This window comes from Toxotes jaculatrix, chromosome 14 (assembly GCF_017976425.1).
Source record: "Toxotes jaculatrix isolate fToxJac2 chromosome 14, fToxJac2.pri, whole genome shotgun sequence".
In the NCBI taxonomy this organism is placed as follows: domain Eukaryota; kingdom Metazoa; phylum Chordata; class Actinopteri; family Toxotidae; genus Toxotes; species Toxotes jaculatrix.
The window spans coordinates 9,186,949-9,207,159 of NC_054407.1; the positions used below are offsets into that span (position 1 = coordinate 9,186,949).

The 20,211-nt window shown below is 39.5% G+C and overlaps 2 protein-coding genes across 3 annotated transcripts; one reads left to right on the forward strand and one right to left on the reverse strand.

Moving 5' to 3' along the window:
* The first annotated feature begins 68 nt into the window (after nt 1–68).
* cmpk (cytidylate kinase) lies at nt 69–5,010 on the forward strand. The gene is made up of 6 exons (XM_041056211.1): nt 69–339; nt 1,786–1,932; nt 2,639–2,791; nt 2,906–2,982; nt 3,292–3,388; nt 4,145–5,010. The coding sequence occupies exons 1-6, from the start codon at nt 196–198 to the stop codon at nt 4,184–4,186; spliced, it is 660 nt and encodes a 219-aa protein (XP_040912145.1). The 5' UTR covers nt 69–195; the 3' UTR covers nt 4,187–5,010.
* A 924-nt stretch (nt 5,011–5,934) lies between these two features.
* Nucleotides 5,935–11,856, reverse strand: bcl6ab (BCL6A transcription repressor b). Of its 2 annotated transcripts, none has more exons than XM_041055965.1 (9): nt 11,727–11,856; nt 9,828–9,999; nt 9,360–9,581; nt 8,399–9,274; nt 8,176–8,303; nt 7,905–8,072; nt 7,667–7,797; nt 7,412–7,549; nt 5,935–7,204 (listed from the first exon to the last, which is right to left on the reverse strand). In XM_041055965.1, the coding sequence occupies exons 1-9, from the start codon at nt 11,755–11,757 to the stop codon at nt 7,061–7,063; spliced, it is 2,010 nt and encodes a 669-aa protein (XP_040911899.1). In that variant the 5' UTR covers nt 11,758–11,856; the 3' UTR covers nt 5,935–7,060. The 2 variants fall into 2 exon arrangements, with proteins under 2 accessions (XP_040911899.1, XP_040911900.1); XM_041055966.1 differs by lacking the exon at nt 11,727–11,856 and adding an exon at nt 10,460–10,796.
* Between the last annotated feature and the right edge of the window lie 8,355 nt (nt 11,857–20,211).

A 20,211-nucleotide genomic window follows, 5' to 3' on the forward strand; every position in this document is an offset into this window, starting at 1 on the left:
CCTCTGCGAAGACCCCATTGGTCGCTGAAGTCAACAGCGGAAGTGGTGTCGTTTAGGCTCCGCGACTTCACTTCCTACCCACCGACACTGACACGCATTCACCGGTCAGCTCAGCTTATTATTTCTGTCCCCCCTCCTCACCCCTACCGCCGCCCAACCCCGCCGGTTCACGTCTGCAGCTGGTGGTGCTGGTTTATGATCGGCCGTTTGTTCGGTAACGTGTCTCAGAGGGTGCCGAGCTTCTTGTACCGGGTGTCGCTGATGATGAAGCCGCAGGTTGTGTTTGTGCTGGGCGGGCCTGGCGCCGGCAAAGGGACCCAGTGCTCCAAAATTGTGGAGGTACGAGAGATGGCGAGAAAAAGGACAATGAAAACTACCGACTTTTATGGATAGGATTAAGCATATGGTGATGAAAATAGTATTTGGTAAATATTATGGGTTGTTGTAGCTTTAAATTACGTCTTTTGTATGAGGTAAAGTCAAAACTTCATTGACTTCCGGTTGTCCTCTAAAATGAACTAGTGTTTTTGCCGGCTAGCTAGTTAGCCACACAGTGTGTACAGTTGATGTGTTGATGTACAAGCCGGTGCCGGCTACAAAAGTACCACTTAAATATTTTAAATTTTTCAGAAACTCCCCCGTGTTAATTTCTGGCAGCTGAATCAACGCAGTAAAAAAAGCGTTTTATTAGTTTGCCTGTGTAAATAGAATAGGCTAAATGAGAATCTGCTTATTAACTTCACGCAATACAAACAGAGCCAACAGGAGATTCCTTATTGACATTTCCTTCATGTTGTAACCTTATCTTTGACTTATCGTTGCAGTTCAGATTATGTAATGACCAGTCTAAGTCTGGAGTGCACTTGGCCACTCCACCATCGACTTTGAACAAACAGAGACATTTATTGACTGATGAACTTTTACCTCACTTTATTTAGGTGTACCGGATATAGACCCAGCATGTTTCAGTCGATATTATTTACCTCAACTTAGCTTTTTTAATTTTCTATCTGTGTTGTAGTTTTTGCAGCTTTGCATTCACAACATCAAGTATTCTGTGATTCTTTGCCTTTACACATCAGCTGTGTTTTTATTGACGATCAGACATAAATATAGATCAATGTATAAAATGGAGTAGGTCTGCAGTGCTTTGCTGATTTTAAGAGTGAAATGATAAAAATGTTATGTCATGTTGCGTCAAGCTTTCTCTGACACATTCTTTCATTTGTTCACTACATCACAAACCAAAGTTATGTTTAACAAGCCACCAAAAAGTTTGAAAAGCCAGAGCTCTACTTAAGGATTCTGCTTTGAAGTTTGCCTGAAAGTCAGAGTCATGAAAGCTCACGAAGCTGCAGCTCTACTGGGGGCAAATGTTGATTCTTGTGTATATATATGTGTGTGTGTGTGTGTGTGTGTGTGTGTGTTTGACTGAGAACTTTTATAAAAGAGACTTTATAACTACTGCTGCTCACGGATGTTCCTGGGTGTTGGCCGTCACGCTTCAAACACAGTGGTTAGGCCAGAATGGCAGCTCTTTTCATTCTGTACACAAGGACTGATATTTTCCTGGCTTGTGAGTGAGGAGGATCTAGCCTGTCTGCAAAAGCTGTCCTCCTCACTGTGAACTAACTAGTGTTAATAGAAACTTTACAACCAACTAAAAAAATGATCAAATTTACTTGATGACTAATTTCAAAAAGCTTTGTTTTACTAGTTGTTTTTTTTATCATATGAAGTCAACTTTTCATATTTAAAAATTGTCTGTGTTTTTATGTCTCTCAGAACTACAGCTACACCCATTTATCAGCTGGGGACTTGCTAAGAGCGGAGCGAGCTAGAGAAGGGTCAGAGTTCGGACAGCTCATTGCCAACTACATCAAGGAAGGCAAAATTGTCCCCGTGGAAATCACTATCAACTTACTCAGGAAGGTGTGTAAGGTGTAATACTGGCTGCAAATCAGATTTGTGTTTACTTGAAAAGTGGTAAAACCTGATCAGTCTATTTAGGCAGGACCTGTAAGCAACTTAACTTTTGTAAAAGAACTTTATCTCTGATCACAGATTTAGTGTTGGAAAGAAACAAGCCAGTCTACAGGTCAATTCATTTTAGAAGTCATTTATTGAGTAACTTCAGAAAACATTTGCTTCTCTTATCCTTGTGATTGTGTGGATTTTGTGCTTCTTCGTGTTGTAAGATGTAAAATGTTTTGGTTTTTGGACTGTTGGCCACACATGATAAGTTATTTGAAAACATCACTTTGGTAACTTGTGATTAGCCATTGTGTCATTATTTGTAACATGAGAGACAGAATAATGAGGACAAGATGTAACTAAACATTGAAGAAAATAATTAGTAGTTTGGCTTTTTGACAAAAAGATATACTTGTCTGACCTACAGTGTGTAATGAAACAGTTTTCAGTGCTTGCAAAGTGCAGAGCTGCACTGTGAGGCTTACTTAAGTTTGTCAGCACCATGATACAGGTTTTTCTTACGCAGACCTATCTAGAATTTGTGTCATTGCCCTTCTTTTTAATGGTCTGTCTGGAATCAGGTGCTGATTTGTCATTTGAATAATTAGCTATTTCAGTGAATTCACAGTAGGACTAAGAAATAGTTTTGTCCCTGTTCTTTAAGGCAATGGAAGAGACAATGCAGAAAGATGAGACAAGGTTCCGTTTCCTCATCGACGGTTTCCCCCGCAACGAGGACAACCTTCAGGGGTGGAACACCGTCATGGATGGGAAGGCAGACGTCAAATTTGTGCTTTTCTTTGACTGCGGCAACGAGGTAGGTCATGGAAAATAGAAAAGCTGAAACCCCCCAAGCTGTTTTTAGTTACATACAGAGTGCTGAGTCCTAGGAGCCTCTTTACACTGAGGACATGATCTCTTTTGTACACAGGTCTGCATCAACAGATGTCTGGAAAGAGGGAAGAGCAGCGGACGCACAGATGACAACAGAGAAAGCCTGGAGAAAAGGTTCGGTCCTGAGACACAAGCAAAATACATGACTTTAGACTTTTTTACTGTAGAAACCCCAGATTTGAGAATATGCTTTGTTTTTTTAAGTCCCTGCTGCTTTTGACAATTGATTTCAATTGACAATTGTACTGATTTCCTTCTGCTACTAACAAAGTACAACAGACATATTTGATCAGTATAGATTTCTCTGACCCATTTAACTGACTGTTGGATACCTACATGTGTGTTTTTGACCTAATTTGTGTCTCCTTTGAGTCCCCCGTGTCGTCTGACCCCAATAACCAGGCATATTTTTCTTTGATGCAGAATCCAAACCTACCTGCAGTCTACACGACCAATCATTGACCTGTATGAGAAACAGGGCAAGGTGTGCACCATAGACGCCTCTCGTTCCGTGGACGAGGTGAGTAAATAATATGGAGTGTAGGAAAATGTGGATGAAGCATCTGTGAACGGCACCAATAGATTTCCCAAAGGGGCATTTGGAGAGTGGAGCGTAGGAGGAGGTGAAATAAGCAAATGACAACCACCACAGCTGAGTGTGATTGCCTGAGAAGCCTGTCAGACAGTTCAACTTGACTTTGACATACTTCTCTTTAAGCTTAAGTTTATCAGATTGCAGATTTAAAAGGTTTTGTTTTTACTGCAGTCTGGACACTGTTGTGATGAATTTGTCGTTCACTCCTTTCAGTTGTAAAATGTTACTTGCCATTAACGGCTGAGATTTTGGGACAGATTGACTCTGTTATGTGTGACACTGGAAGAATGTTTTTGACTTCATCTGATGAAGGGAGAAAGTTTGTCTGTGCTTGTACCAATCCAACATCACCTTGGACCCAGCAGATTGATTGATAATAAAAATAATTCTTAGTAGCAGTAGTTCTGTCTTGTATTATTGTAAATTTCTCTTTGACAATAGGTCAAACAAACGCAATCACAGACCTCACCCTGAGCTCTCTGAAATTGCTAGAGGCATTTTTTTCAGACATTTTATAAATGTAACGATCAATCAATTAATCAAAATGTAATCGATGTTATAAATATGTGCAGCACTTCAGGTTATTTTGGAGAAGTTTGAGTTTTGAAATTACTTGGCTGGAGCTGAAATCCAAGTGCCATGTTTGTGTCAAAGTCAAAGTTACCTATTTTTCTCTTCCAGGTATTTGCTGATGTGAAGGCCATCCTGGACAAAGAGGACTGAATTTTCCCAGCTGCCAACAACATTCATTTATCTTTTTAGTTTTCTTTTTATCAACTGCAAGTACACTATAATAAGTTTATGTCCATTCATATGACTTTTTACTTTGGTTACCTATTTTTTGGGTTTTTGTTCTTTTTTTGTCTTTTATAATTGCTGCACTGTTTGTGAGTGTGTGTACAATATGTATTGATGTGAGTGAGAAGTAGACGTGCCTAGCAGCTACTTGTGATCAACTAGTTCATGCTCAGAAGAGCTCACAGCTCAACTGCATTAGCATAGTTCAAGGCCTCTGAATAGGAACAAAATGTATCATTAGCTTAGAGAGAGACTTTCTGTAAATCAAAGACACTTATTAGTACTGGAAGTCTCTACAAAAAAATGGTATATGTCACTAATGTCTTCAGAGTTTCGTGTCATTGGAAGCAGCCATAATGCTTCAGACCAAATAGTAGTTTGACCTGATGGGATCACAATGGGATCGATTTAAGACTTTACAGAGCAGCCAATGGCCTGTCTGCTATCCAAATGAAATGCATTCAATATGAGTGTCATGTCTCTCGCAACAGGGGCATGACCAGACTGCTCAGTTGGAACTGCTTTTGTGCCATGTTAGAGTAATCAGGTACACTGTTTCTGTGATAAATGGCCTGTTCTTCAATGAATATCTGACTCCAGTACCAGAACACCTCGATGTGCTTCATCATAGCTGTGACACCTGGGACTAGTCGTACTTTAGAGAAAACATGGAGATAAAAATGAACATTTGTTGAATCTGTACTGTATCATCTAGAAGGAGGAAGGATAAAACTGAAAAGTAAAAACTTTTTTTCTCTTTGTTTTGTTCATTTAATAACAGATCTGTGTTCAGTGCAGTGTTAGAGCTGGCAGTTTATATAGTATGTGCTTTCATTCTTGCAGTTATTTGCCTCTATTTTACAATATAATTATAGTGTTGTTGTCCATTTCAACATTTTTATCAAATCAGTAACTTCTGCACAACATTTTACAAATGCTCAAAACCACATACACATGTGAGCTTTCAACCTGATCAGCCAGCAGAGGGCGCCCGACACACTGTACAATTTGGCCAGATTGATCCAAGTTTTGGATGTTTTTTTTTTTGTTTTTCATGAATGATTTTGCAGAGGATGAAACATGACTCAAATAAGTAAACAAATGCTAAAATTAAATATTTAAACAAATGCAGTGAATGTATAAGCATAAAAATAAATGCAGAAATAATTGAATATACAAATAAATGTAGATTTATGTATTATTACATTTAAGTATTTTTGTATACATTTCAGTTTGTGCATTTATTCATTTAATAATTAATAAGTCATCTTTTGTCCTCTGTAGAATTGGTCCCCCTTCCTGTCTCACAAATATAGGCTAACTGAGTGGCTAAGTGAACCATCTGTTCTCCTCCACATGCTCAAGACAAGTTTGTCTGTGTAGGAGAATAAATGATGATCCATGAGTGAACACCGGGGGGAGCCATGGAAACTGTTTAGCCTGTGCACTTTATATATACCTACAAAACGATGCTATGAAATACTGAAAGGCTCAGTTAAAAGAAGATAACAAACAATGATGTTGCAATAAGTGCTACATAATATACATTTTATTTTTATTTCATATATATATATTTCACATATATATATATACATGGATATAATTTGCAGTTACAAAGACATTTGCTTACATATTACTAATATTCCTGAGCATTTTTTTTTTTTTTAGCTTGAGGCCTGGTGTATCTGCATTTTAAGAGCTATACACAACAGATTATCAGCTTCCATAACAACAGTACCTGACATGCATACACATAACAACAGGGCAAAGTACCAAATGCGAAATGCATCACAAAATGAGTTTATAACTACCGGGGGGGGGGGGGGCTTTCATATTATCAAACTTAAAATGCATGACTAGTTAGTCTGAGGAAGTAGCCATAGAAAAGTGTGAATGTAAGGCACTATGAATACACTGGTTTGTAAGAGTGCACTATAATACATAAGGTTAGATAAAATACGTTCAAATGATCAAATGATTCAAACGTTAATAAACGGGATCATTGCAGCACCAAAATGTGACAGAGTTCAGCAAAGAAACATCTATACAACTATAAATAAGTATATAGCAGGTGCTGGGCATGGGGTTTAACAAACAATTTCAACAGGCCAAGAATATTTTAAGTAGAAATATTTGAGTATGAAAATATATGAATCACAGCATCATGAGTGTGTGCAAAATACCATCAAGAGCCTAGAAATGATCGGAAAAAAAAAAAAAAATTATGTACACAGCAAAAACAAATTGTACATATGACAATACGTACCGCAAACTATGAAATGGCAGAATAACAAGCCCTTGTGTTATCAACAGTCGTCGAAGCTCACTGTGCATAAGAAAAACGAATCTAACGTAAATATATATCGTACTCTGCCAGCAGATCTCATCTGACTTACAAAAATAGCCTAATGAAAATTAACTGCACAAACTGTGACCACATTATGGGGGAAATTCATACCAATAACTGTAACAGTGATTCTCAATCCGAATGACAAAGAGGACTGTCCTTCGATGCTGACATTCTGTTAGGCAATTTGTAAAATAGAGAAAATACCTGCTCAAATTCACATTCAAAATGTACATTCTGCTGTTCATTCACAACGAAAGCATAAACTTCTACAATCTTTGAAATACCAAAGAGCTTACACAAAGTAATGTGCATCATTTACAAATGCATAAAGGGCAAATATATATATTTATGTTTCTGTCTATATTTAGAAAAAATAAAAATCTTTTGACAACATGGTGGCCAATGCAAAAGGAAAACCAAAATGACACAAAACGGGGACTGCAGCAGACTCAGCAGGAGTTCACCAGGCCTGCCGCCACGTTGCTGGGAGTCCTGCGATACTGAGCCTTGGTGTTAGTGACCGCGCCGTGCTTCTGTCTGAGATGAAGCCTCAGCTGACTCTTGTGTCTGAAGTGGAGGTCACATTTTTCACACTAATGAAAAGGAGAAATTTTTAATTAGAATCACTTTGTAAATGGAAAAGTTTCAACCTCCAACACCCAACACTTTTAGTTCATAGCTCTCCTGGATTACCACTAAGGACTTGTAACTACTGATAGGTAGATAGATCATGGGGGAGAAGGGATTACTCTTTTTTTAGACACAGTGGCTTAGACAAGGAGACTGAGTAGGAAGCTTACATGATAAGGCTTCTCTCCGGTGTGAATGCGCATGTGACTCTTGAGAGTCTGAAGGTGGCGGAAGTGTGTTCCACAGATCTCACAAGGGTACGGCTTCTCTCCTGTGTGAATTAACACATGGGCGCGAAGATGGGCCACCTGGAGGAAAATGAAAAAGCATATTAAATACATATAGACAGAGGCTGCGGTTTATTATATGCAAAGCTTTACTGAAGATGTGGCTGTTTTTTGTTTTGTTTTGTTTTTTTTCCTCACCTGGACAAATCGGGAACCGCACGTCTCACACTTGTATGGCTTTTCTCCAGAGTGGATCCGGGTATGAGTTTTGAGGTTGGCTGGTCGGTTGAACTGAGCACCACAGATGTTGCAGTGGTACGGCTTCGCACCTGGAAGTTTAAGATCAGCAGGTTGTGGAGTGAATTAAACAGTTACATCCCTGTGCAAGTGCACTTGATGGTACTTTAAAAAGCCAATGACGACTTACTAATCTTACCAGTATGAACGGTTTTGTGGCTGGCCAGGTTGCCCTTGTAGCGGAAGGCAGCCTGGCAGCAGTCACACTTGTATGGCTTGTCACTGTGGACCTGGACCATGTGGTCTTTCAGAGAATCCTCATCTGTGAACTTGGAGTCACAACCATTGCAGAAGTAGGTGTTGTTTTCTGTGGAAAGAAGTATTCAATAGTACCTTGGAGTATTTTTCTGCTAAATCATCCTGCCAAACTATTTGTCATCTAATAGTACAGCATTTGTGGTTGCACTTACCACAGCTGGAGGGGGAATACTCTGAGTGTAGTTTGGTAGTGTCGTCTCTGCTGTATGAGTCAGGAGAAAAGTGACCCATCTCCATGCACTGAGGGCTGTCACAGCCACAGGAGGAGCATCTGTGGTGGCTGCACACAGGATGAAGACCAGAGTTCATATAAAGTTACTCTAACAAATTTATATTAAATTTAATTCTTCAGTTTTGACAGTGACTTAGTTTTACCTGATGCTGCTGCAGGTGCTGCTGCAGCTGTCAACACTCTGAGACATGGAGATTTCTTCTCTATGCTCGCTGGCTCCCTCGTCTGAATGCACCTCAACGTGTTCGCCTGCTCCACCACTCCCGCAGGGGCTCAGAGTAGGGGACATGGCTGTAGCATCAGCCTTGCCTCCCTGAGACTCCTTTTCATTCTCATCGGGAGTTTGGTTCATAACAATGAACTTGTACTTCTTCCAGTTGCGGGCCTTGGCATCGTTAGGGCAGTCTGAGGGCTGTTTGAGGCTCAGTGTTGCATTTCTGCTGCTGCTGGACTCGGTGGGTGAGTTTGGCTGGCAGTCAGATCTGAGTGGACTTTGAGGGCTACAAATGACACCTTTGCTAAAGCCTGGAGACATCCTCAGGCAGCTGGTTTGAGGGTGCTGAATGCTCTCTTCCTCCATGGGAGCAGCAGGCCCGTGATGGCTCCCGTGGACTCCCGCCGATTGGATGATAGTGGTGGGGAAACTTGGGTGGGATGGCATTGGTTGGGAGATGATGGTTGTGGATTCACTCTTAGTCATGTTGGTGTTGGGTACCTGTGAGCATCGTTTCTGGGACAAAGCCCCTGCTCTGGGAAGGGCACTGATCTTATGAGAACCTTCCAGCTTCCCAGCAGGGACTTGGAGGTCACCGTAGACATGATAGGAGCCAGACGTGTTGATACCTCTGAAAACATTGGGGACATTGCACCTGCAGTCCTGAAAAGACGACGAGGTCGATGTGTGGCTGTTTCTAAAGTCTGGCTCCTTTGCATCAACAGACCTCAAAACAGGCATCTCCTCAGCCAGATGTAATGAATTGATCCGTACCTCTTCCATTGGCATATTCAGAGACTGATGCCTGCAGAAACGTATTCAACTCCAAGTCAGACTCTTTCAATTTTTACTAAATCAAGAGAGTATGTCATATCGCATTGTCTGTTTACCTGGACTTGATGAACCTGTGGCAGGTGTCAACCACGTGTTCCATCTGGAGGTAGATGGCTGTGTTCATGGTAGCCAGGACCAGACTGTCTTTAAGGTTCAGACAGGATGTGTACATGAAGTCCAACAGGATGGAGAAACCCTTGGGGTCCACTTTTGGGTCTAAGCTGATGGCACTAAGGTTTGCATTCTCAGAGTTCATGAATATGGAATAAAAGAAGCCACTGTAAGAGAGCAAGAGAGAGGGGAACCATGTTTTATCATGTATAAAGATTAGATTACACAATTCTGAATTAGATCTATTTAGGAACATGTGCAGGTGTGGCTGTGTCAGGGGCTTTTATTCACTAAACTAAATTTTATGAAATATACTGTAGCTCCATGAATACATTCTCTTCATTTGACAGGTTAAAACATGTTCATAACTATTTACGCTGCTGAAACATGTCACACCGCACTATGGTGCGTACCTGCAGGCCACCAAGATGGCCTTGTGAGCATGAAAATGCTGCCCGTCCACCTGTATGGTGACATCAGTCAGGATGTTCCTGCTGCGCAGGCGGTTGAAGTTGAGCAGGACATCGCCCGCATGGCGTGTGAACTGAATGCAGTCATCTGCAGCCGTGGCCATGCTGTCACAATCTGAACCAGGGCAAAAAACAAGAAAAAACAAACAAAAAATGTTTTTAATTTTCTGTGACTCTAAATGTGATCCACTGCTAAATAAAAGGAAAAAAAATAGCAATGTTGGAACCAAATATAAAAAATACATACACAGATAATAAAAATGTACAGCTTGAACTCTTCTGACAGATAGAGATAAGGGTTATTTTTCAGGTCAGATGGGTTTTACCTTTGCTACATGAGGAAATCATGTTAAGTAAATTCTGATAACTCTGATCATATAATATATACTCTTATTATATTTCATCACTGCTGGCTGGTAGTTATACTTCTCTAATGGAAGCCACCTGCCTGCAGGCTTTACAATGAAAACAGGCTTTTGAACCGAGCACGTGTCTTGACCATGTTTTATCAAAAGGTGGCGCCATTGCAAAGAGAAAAGTAAACAGAGCTCTAAACCTTTTGAGCTGAGCCTTACTTCTTATTGGGCCTTGGTGACGGTGTCATAACACGGGCTAACATCAATATTTTTCAACATGAAATTATTATTGACAAATTGTAATATTTCTTTTTAACTTAAAACGACGTTTGTTATAATTTTGAGGCGACAACAAAGGACGGAGCTAGAGATAATAAATTAACAAACTTCATTATATGCAAACACAACCCTGCGTCGCTGAACTGTCTCGGGTTTTAAAAAGATCTTGTCTATAATTTTCTCGTCTTTCCGTTCCCCCTGCAGTTTTCCAGCCTGTAACAGAGCTAACTGGATGCTGGCAGCCTGCAGCCTGTAGGTTGTAAACGTGTTTGACGTTGAGCACATTCCGTCCTGGCTGCTCAGATTAGGTTGCCAGTACACAGAGAGGTTTCCTGTTCCCCGATATAAGTAGAACTCATCTCATTTAACCCATTGACACACACTCCCCTCCCGTTAAGCTAATCTCGCCAGTTCTTTCTAAACCTCAAATATTAAGACTAAAATGAGACGGCGTGCTTTCGCGGGATGTGATTTCAGGGACTCATTAGTTCTTACTGCGTAACTTCGGCCGTGAGCCGACGAGCAGGCCAACACAAGTCCGGTCAAGTTTAGAAAGACGGTTTAAGCTGTCATGTCCGGGGACACGTCCCGTACTTTAATTATTCTTTATAGTGTTTAAAGATTTGGGGCTTCTCGACTCAGAGTGATGGTGAAAAGCCGTCGTGTTGGAGGCGTTTTAGTGAAGTGAAAAGATTGTTTGTCGACGAAAGAAATGCGCAGAGAGAAAATTAGATGTGACTGAACCAGACCGACCGGTCCTGTTGCGCCACTTTTGCTCGGTAGTTATCTCATTTCCCAACTGGTATGTCAAATACAGCCATAAAATTCCCTAGTAAAATAAAAATACTAATATTTAGCTATGACTAGACCCCGCTGCGTTGGTTGGCTAAAGGTTAACGTCGCTAAAGTGCTGTTTGTTTCCACTTTTAACAGCACTTATTAAGAAAGTACTTCAAGAACAACTGACAGTTAAATCTGAACACATAACCTGAAGCCGCACTTCCGTCTAAAACACAGTCAAAGACAGGGCAGCTGTCAAAACCAGCTCTCATGGTTCAAATCTGTTAGTTCACTTCTAGCTAAAGGAATCACAAAATACTGGAAAAAAATCCAGCCCTGGTGCAGCCGGGGCAGCCACATGAGCATCTGCTACTTCACTAGACTTCTGACCTAATGCTGAGAAAATAGGAAGGAAAAAAAATGTCACCTTGTAAAAGTTTCCTCGAAACTCTGTGCATATCCAGTTCTGAGAATCCAGTTCTAAGAAACACAGCAGCTCAATTCTCGGAAATTTAACAGAGGACCGTACCATCATCTCCGAGGCGGGGGAGCTGGTCGCTACCACCTGCTTCTTTTCACCCTTGCGCCGTCATTATTGTGAAGTATAACATTTGGACGTTTAACAAACGTGAGCGTTAAACGTTTTTGTATGTTTAGTATGGAATATATTAGAGATTTGAGCGGTTCTTCGGGGTTTTTCGGTGTGCGTTCATCTCCCTATGTATTGGACGGCTCCAAGTGCAAGGTCAGCTGACCGAGTTATAAATACCGTGGGGAACATGAGAGTATGTTGTCGCTGTAAACCTGCCCGAGGTTCAGTGAAGACTTGAGAAAAGTCCGCCAACCTATCTTCTAGTAATAGAAAATATAGTCCTAATTTTTTTTTTTTTTTTGTTTTGTTTTTTTTTTGTTTTAACACATATTTGCGTCATGTGTTTGCTCGCTCCGAATAACTGCTTTGGGCAGGAGCCATGCTTCATCTGGTTAAATTTATTTTAAAAATAAGAAAAAAATAAAGGTCTTGGGAGTAAAAGATTTCTGTCAATATTTTGGGAACTATGTTAATGTGAATATTATGTGAGAATTTCTGTTACTTTTTTAAAGAACTTTTTATATAAGTTACACAGTGAACATTTGACTGGGCCTTCTGGGGAATTCTGCAATACTAATAATTTATTGTGACAGTTAATCTCACAGTGTGTGTGTGTCTGGCCTCTCACACATAAGTCTTGTTTTTAAAGTAACACGTAAGCTATAGATAGAAAGCAACCTGTGTGTGTGTAAAGTCCTCAACTCTCCAAAAAGCTCACTTGCTCTCATCTATGTTCCCACCACTTCCTGTCTCACCACCTCAGCTATGTATTAATCTGGGTAACACTTAGATACAATGAGGCAAACAAAACTTTAGTGTACTTACCAATGTATGAGTCATCAAGTAAGGATCTAACTGTTCTTTAACAAAGACATTTCTGATTAACAGTGAATGAAAAACTACTGGATGGAAAAATAAAATAATACAATGATAAGATAATCAACAGCAAACAACACTGACAACTTTCTTAAGACTTGCTTCCTATTTATTATGTATTTGTTTCTATTTTTGTCTTTCTTCAAGTAAAGTAGTACATTCCTCGCTAGCTGCTTGGTAACTGTTCAGGAGTTTGTGTGCCTTATATAACATGTTAACTTAATATGTTAAGTAGCCTGTTCATTGAGAACATCATCTCCAGTGCACTGTATGTTAAATATCGTGGGAGTATGGTGGGCACGCTTTTTCTTTAGCTTTGTGTATGTGATCACACTGTATCTAACAAAATGTGGAGTAATACTCCTTACCATTATGTGTTAAATGACATTTATGAATTAAAAATCATATTATAAATGAAATTACCCGTGTGTTGAATGATGGCACATTAAGAAGTACACACATAAAGCATGGTCATTTTTCCCTACTTTACTTTCCTGTTCAGTTAAGTCTGATTTTCAAAAACAAAGGATGCTTATAAATATATAGAATTACCCTCTTCTGGCATCACCTTTCACTCTCACCAGTGAGCTGCAGCGAGGCTTTCCTGAACAAACAATCAGGCAAGTTAGACCATCTAGTGGGGGGAAAAAAACAGAACTACAGTGACTGAGAGCTAGAGCTAGTAGCGACTTTGCTGAGGACCATGTCGGTCACAGAAAAACAACATGATCATAGCTGATCATAGACTATGGCCATGGCGCAGTGTTTTCTTCACTTTCATTTGTGTGAATTTGGTCAACATTACATTTTCCCCATCATCCACAGTGGTCTTGTGCATGTATGTTATGAACTGCTTATATTGACACCTTTGTTTTTAACTAGTAAAACAAATCAAATGTCAGTGAAAATGTGAATCTTGCAAGGCACATCATCAGGGTCAGGAGGGGGCAGAACAAGTATGAGTACATTATTCACATTACATAAATAGATCATATGTAGCAACAATAAACACAAGCAACAGTAAAAACAAATAATGCTAAAAGTATCAGCCTTCCTCCCACCCACACACAGAACATCTACGTTTCCTGTCATTATCCTTATTTGTTGCAGACAGAAAAGATAAACTCTCGCACTGAATCTTTCTCCATAAAATAAAATGTGCAGTGCAGCTCAACAGGTCTAAATTACAGCTGTTCAGGTGGCTATGGCAACAAAGCAGGTCTATTTCTAGTTAATGTTTTCACTCAATGTTTTTCCCCTGCGGTTATCTTTAGTGGCCCAAGTTTCTGTGGGTTGTTCATCTTCACATCCTTTGAAAAGAAGCGATATTTTCTGGTTTGAATAAGAGACAAAACTTGTTCAGTCAGTAGGAGAGCATGGACAGAAAATAAACATCTGGTTCTTTGGTTTAGTTGTTTCTTCTCAGGCAAAAGGATGTGTAGATTTGATTAGTCAGTCTTTTCCTTTACTATATCAGTGCAGCATCTTTAACTTCACATTAGGGTTTGCAGCAGTGCAAAAGCAGATAAGCTAGGTAAGATGTGAAAGGTAGATATTTGTACATATAAGAATCTAATCAACACAATTGCACAAATGCAGAGCTTTTGGTTTGTTTTGCAGAATAACACATTTTTCTTGCAAGGAAGTTCTGATTTTTAATACTCAGAAGAAAAAAAAACATCACCACAATGTACTGCAAGAGAAAAAACGTGTCTGTTTTTGCAATCGTAGTTTTGTGAACTGGGTTAAAGTGTTCATTTTAAAGGTCCACTCCAGTGATTTTACTGTTGCACTTCCACTGGATGTTGTGGGTTTTTACCAGATGCAGATTTAAAATAGAATGGTCAAAATCCAACAGCAACAGAGGCTGAGATATCTAGACTTTTAGTCTGAAGTTTGAAAAATACTGTATCCTACATTTCCCATAATGCAACTTGAAAGTGTCTTTCATCAGTTTCTAACACAGACTCTCTATCATAAATGTATGGTCTCTGAGTCCCATCCAAGATAACCCTGATGACTGCTTATTATTTTCTAAAACTGATTATTTTCAAATAAATAGTCAAACTAATAAATGATCATTTAAAAAACTTTCTAAAAACTGTCCCCTACAGCCACAGAAAACATTACTTATGTATATATTTTATTAAACTGTTTTTTCAAGAGTTTTCAAAACAACTGTTTAAAAACACAAAAGTTGCAAAAAGATCAACAACAAAAAAAATATGTTATTTGTTTGCCTTTTCCCCATATATCAAACACACATCCTTTCTCATTTTCTGCAAGGCCCAGCTGAAGAATGCATGTCATGAAAACAACTCTCCATGGGATTTTGCCAACCAACTCTGGAACGTATTTGCTGCTGTTCCTCCTCTCTCCAGCTCGGCCGGTTGAAGAGGCTGTGCTATGTGTTAACTAGCGCTCCCCACCCCTTCTCATGAACTCTGCTGACCTGGGGCCTAGACGCAGACGGATATCAACGTGCCTGTCCCAAAACATGACCCAGGCACATGGTTGCCTGAGATGGATCAAAGGTCACGTCAGTAAAATATGACTCTAAAAGTAGCCCAGTCTTTGCAGACACGTAGCTTGAGGGGCAAAGAGGGAAGCAGTCATTTCTGCTGATCCAGGAGCGTGCACTTGAATTTGGGGAGCGCTGTGCACAAGAGAAAAATATCTTGCAAGATCTAACTGTGTTTGCAAGATATTGAGGCTGCTGTTTTACATACCACAGAGTTGCCACGGAGAGAGACAAAAATTACAGAAAGTTTGTTTATGATCAAAATGCACTAGAATAAAACAAGGTGCTTAAAAACACTTGCCTTATTTATTTATAGCAGAAAGCTCAGAGTCATTTTTCAGCAGCTGTTGATGAAGTATGCACTGCTCACAGACCATGAAGCACTGAATATGGAAAGTCCATGTGAGGTAAACATAGTGAACTTTGAACTGCTTTCGTGTAGCGTGTGTGGAACTTACTCAGAGGTATATATTTAAACTGCGGGTGGTATGCGATCTTTGCTTAATAATCACCAAAGCTCAGGTGACCCTGATTAATCGGGGATACAGTAGGCTGCAAACTGTCAATAATGAGTTGTCCTGTACAGATAAGGTGGGCTCAGCTCTTTACAGCTCAGAGAATATGTGTGAACGCTGGTTGTGCGGTTGTCTGACTATAAACTATTTTTGTTTTCAGGTCTTGATCTCAGGGAGAGGAGCTGATTTTGAAAAAAGTGTGACTAACTTAACATAAAACACAACACAAGATGCTGTAGCACTTAAGAATTAGTCAGTTCATTGATTAGTAGATTGGCAAAAAATTAATCAGCAACTGTTTTTGCAGTGGATCAGTTTATTTAAGTGTTTTTTCAAGCAAAAATACAAAATATACCATAGTTTGAGCTTTTCAATTGTAAACATTTGCTCCTTTTAACTGTTTATTATACAAAATAGGCGACTTGAGCACATTCTAACTTCGTCTTTAGGCAACTAGTCAAGAGTCATTTCCCAACTGTTAATGTTAAACCTGATGACATGTAGGTCTAAAAGGAAACATTTCAGTTAAAGGATGAACTTAGAGCAGGAATCACACTAGTTTTTTTTCTTTTTTCTTTTTTTTTTTGAACAGTAAACAACATGCAACAACATTCAATTTTTTACATTTTAAAATGTCAAGTAAAACGTTTGGAAACTAACCACAAAGTTTCCTCTTAATGTCTCTCAGTGTGTCAGAATACATTTTATCTGCCTGTCCTCTGGTGTGTTGTATTAGGGTTGCTCCTTCACCATCAGACAGGAACCCTCTTCATTACTTTCATATCTGTGGTTTCCACATCTTGGCTCAGCACCAAGGAAGGGGGACTGCTAAGTTTCATATTAGCCCATAGAGTCCCCTCTCAGCACTTGTAGATGTAATTCTATGTTTTGTGTTCCTGTTTTCTATTTGTGTGGGTTTTTTTCTTTTTTTTTTTTTTTTGTATTCTTGCCCAAGGGTCCACCTCATCTTATTTTCGTCAACACTGGAGCTTTTGTTGTTGTTACAGGTGCACAGAGAACTTGAGTAATTGGAAGGAATTCAGAGCTCCGCTCCTCCATCCTGGATCAACTGAGCACAAGATAATATCAGTAATGGACTAAAAGAAGTTCAAAAATTCAACACTTCCAACATTTCCATCTCCAGAGATTGTTTTCTAAAGCAAAAACAGGCCAGTTTGCAACGTTCTTCAACACCGACCAAAATATAAATCATAATATTTGGATCATCTCATTGGTTTCAGGTCGTCTGAGGACAGCGACTCATGTGACTCACTCGTGGTCCAACCTTGAATAAAATGCTTAGAGGGGATACATGAATGGTGGCTTTGTAGCACCAAACCAAAGAATGCATCCTCAGTTGTAAGTGGCTAAATGGATTGTAGGTGCAGAGGAAAGGTCAAGGCTGAGGACCACTCTGTGCATTAAATCATGTGGAAAGCAATGCGTCACTCTCTGAGGGCTTGTCTGGACAACGCACACCTCTCAGTAGGAGTTAAATAGGAATATATTAATACATTAACGGACAGACAAAGATTTGTCACCAGCCCAACAAGATGAGGTTCACTTTTCCCCCCTTTTCTTTACACTTCTTTTGTCATTTTGTATTTTTTCTGTTAAAAACCTTCATTTTATTTGCTTCAATTTGTACTGTTTTAAAGCCTTTTATAACCTAGTTTTCAGTATGTGCTGTATCAGTGAAGGTTATTATCATGATAACAAGGGTGGAAAAGTTTGATCAGCTGCCAATTCATACTTGGGAAAAGAACAAAACATCTTCGCTGAGGGGAGAATTCAGTGTAGTCTACCTTGATTATATGGAATGTGAGGCAATAAATGTGTGGAGTCAATATAAACACATATTGCAACACTCTCTCCTACACCTCTCACTACATGTTATCTGTGGAAAAGTACCAGAGTGCGCTGTGTCACCATGGCGGATTCCCCTGTTGTTTTACAGCAAAGCCTCTGGGAGGAGGATGGGGGCGGGCAGGGCTGCACAGAAAGAAGAGGTGTGGTGTGTGTGTTTGTGCGTGTTTGTGTGTGTGTGTGTGTGTGTGTGTGTGTGTGTGTGTGTGTGTGTGACAGAGAGAGAGAGAGAGAGAACTTATAGATGCGATCGTTCTCTGGAAAATCTGAATGAGGAAAATGAATGAGGGATGATGCCTTTCACCTTATCCACAGGAGAGGATGGTAGACGGTAGAAGACAGGAGACAGCTCCCAAGGGTCAGTGAGGAAGGGTATGCAAACAGCAACAACAACATATGTGTGTGTGTGTGTGTGTGTGTGTACTGTGAAATAAACATATGGATCAGGTTGTCATGTTGAATCATCAGCAGTTATTTGTAGGTCTGATATTTAGAAGTCCTTCTGGTCATCTTCTTCCTGTGATAAAGTTTGCATACAACAAAAACAGTACCTGCAGCATATGTTTGTATGCATCACCCCTACACACTGTCCTTATATGCTACTTACTGTAGCAACAAGGAAATGCCAGCAGTCAACCAACCAATGAGATGCATAGAGATTGAATGCATACCTTTTTACCTGATTTGATAAGATATATTACTGTAAAGAGAAGCATATTCAGAAGTTTTAAAAAAGGTGAATTTCACTTTATTTGTAATTCCAGTTGGCTAATTTCTAAGCCTCTGTTTGTTCTCCTTTTTTCTTTTTATTTCTCTATTCTTTTGTTTCCTCAACAATGTGGTGTTGTGCCCACTGACAAGTGTGTCAAAAACCTGTCCAGTTTGTCTTCTTCTTCCATGAGGTAACTGTAAAAACACAACACTGAAATATAAACAGTGGCTCTGGATGATGCTGGATTGTGGCCTGATGGTTTTTTGCATGCGTGCTCAATATTTTGTAAACAGTACTGGAGAAATGCTAATGTGGGACTGAAGGAAAAAAAGTGTAAATAAAAAAACTTATCTTCCACCTTATTTTTGTGAATAAGTTAAAACATAACCGAGGGCAGACGGTCACTGTGCACTGAAAAAAATGTTTTGTTGAATTTACTCAATTTTAATGTTGAAAGTGGTTGCACGCAATACATTCATCTAAATCTAGACATATTTTTTAAGTTGGCTGTACTTAATATTTTTGAGTAATTTCAAATAAATTATGTAAGTAGTTTCAGCACAAAAATTCTGAATATTTGTTACTCTGATTTCCTTAGTAATTTTAACTAAGCCCATGTTTAATTTACTTAAATTCATTATGTAATTCATATATTGTGGTTAGCTAATTTGTTATTGTGCTTTAAATTAAACTGTTTTATTCTACATATGTAAAATATTTTGATTCAATTCACAATTTTATTTAAAACAATCAAAATGCATATGTAGATGTGGGGTGGCCGAGAAACCCAGTATACAACAATGAGTTGTGGCAGTCTGGAGCAATTCCCAATTCCATTTTATTTGAAAATAAAATGGAGTCTTGTTCAAAAACTCCACAGTAAAAAATGCACATTGGGCCAACCAGAAAGATAAAAGTAAGCAAAAAAAAAAGGGGGGGGGGGGGGGGGGGGGGGGTTCAAAGAATTCGCTCTAAACTGCCTTTCTGGTTATACCCTTAAAGTTTGGGCCCATGGCAGGAGCTATAATCTGGAGCTGTGTTCAGGAGCTGTGCTTTTCTCCTTTAGGCTCCGGCCACCACAGCCTCCTCACTTTTATACTGGTGGACTGCACCAAGAAATCAATATCAATTATCTCTTCCAGCACACTTACAATAATCCCAATACTAAATAACATATTATTAAATAGAAGTTCAGTTAAACTTACTCTAAAAACATATATTTCTTTTTAAACAAGATACTTATACAGGTCATTTCACCACAAAAGACAAAACACCCCTCCCACTCTACCACACTTGGTTTCTTCCACTGTGAACCCCCCTATTTAACCAAATGGACCGCTCCAGCTCAGGTTTGGCTGTTCCTGGTCTGACAGAGGAAGAAGTACAACAAAGGAGACAGGTCAACAAAATTTAAATTCAATAAATCAAATACACGATCACAGTGTGACTTCTCTCCTTCACGCCCTCCTCCAAATGTTCATACCACACACACACATCACCACCAGCACTTCACACCAGGATCAACATTCTGATAAAATCTACCTGAGAAAGAGCACATGTAAGGCACATGTGTAGCACATGTGCCTTACTTTAGTGCACGGGGTCTCCCTGTGACAGTAGCATAAAACAATTTCATTATTTTGATTCTTCTTGAGAAGTGCTCTTGAGAATTTATTTTCCTCTTTTTTGCTTACTTTTATCTTTCTGGTTGGCTCAATGTGCATTTTTTACTGTGAAGTTTTTGAACAAGACTCTAATTTTGTTGGGAATTGCGCCAGACTGCCACACCTCATTGTTGTATACTGGGTTTCTCGGCCACCCCCACATCTA

What these genes read in the sequence shown, in the direction of transcription:
- bcl6ab (XM_041055965.1), bottom strand. Translation starts at nt 11,757, where the DNA reads ATGCACAGAGTTTCGAGGAAACTTTTACAAG. An exon ending in GTATTCCCCCTCCAGCTGTG is followed by an intron (nt 8,073 to 8,175) that starts GTAAGTGCAACC and finishes TTCTTTCCACAG; the next exon opens with AAAACAACACCTACTTCTGC. An exon ending in CCGGAGAGAAGCCTTATCAT is followed by an intron (nt 7,205 to 7,411) that starts GTAAGCTTCCTA and finishes CCTTTTCATTAG; the next exon opens with TGTGAAAAATGTGACCTCCA.
- cmpk (XM_041056211.1), top strand. Translation starts at nt 196, where the DNA reads ATGATCGGCCGTTTGTTCGGTAACGTGTCTCAGAGGGTGCCGAGCTTC. An exon ending in AGTGCTCCAAAATTGTGGAG is followed by an intron (nt 340 to 1,785) that starts GTACGAGAGATG and finishes TATGTCTCTCAG; the next exon opens with AACTACAGCTACACCCATTT. An exon ending in TCTTTGACTGCGGCAACGAG is followed by an intron (nt 2,792 to 2,905) that starts GTAGGTCATGGA and finishes TTTTGTACACAG; the next exon opens with GTCTGCATCAACAGATGTCT.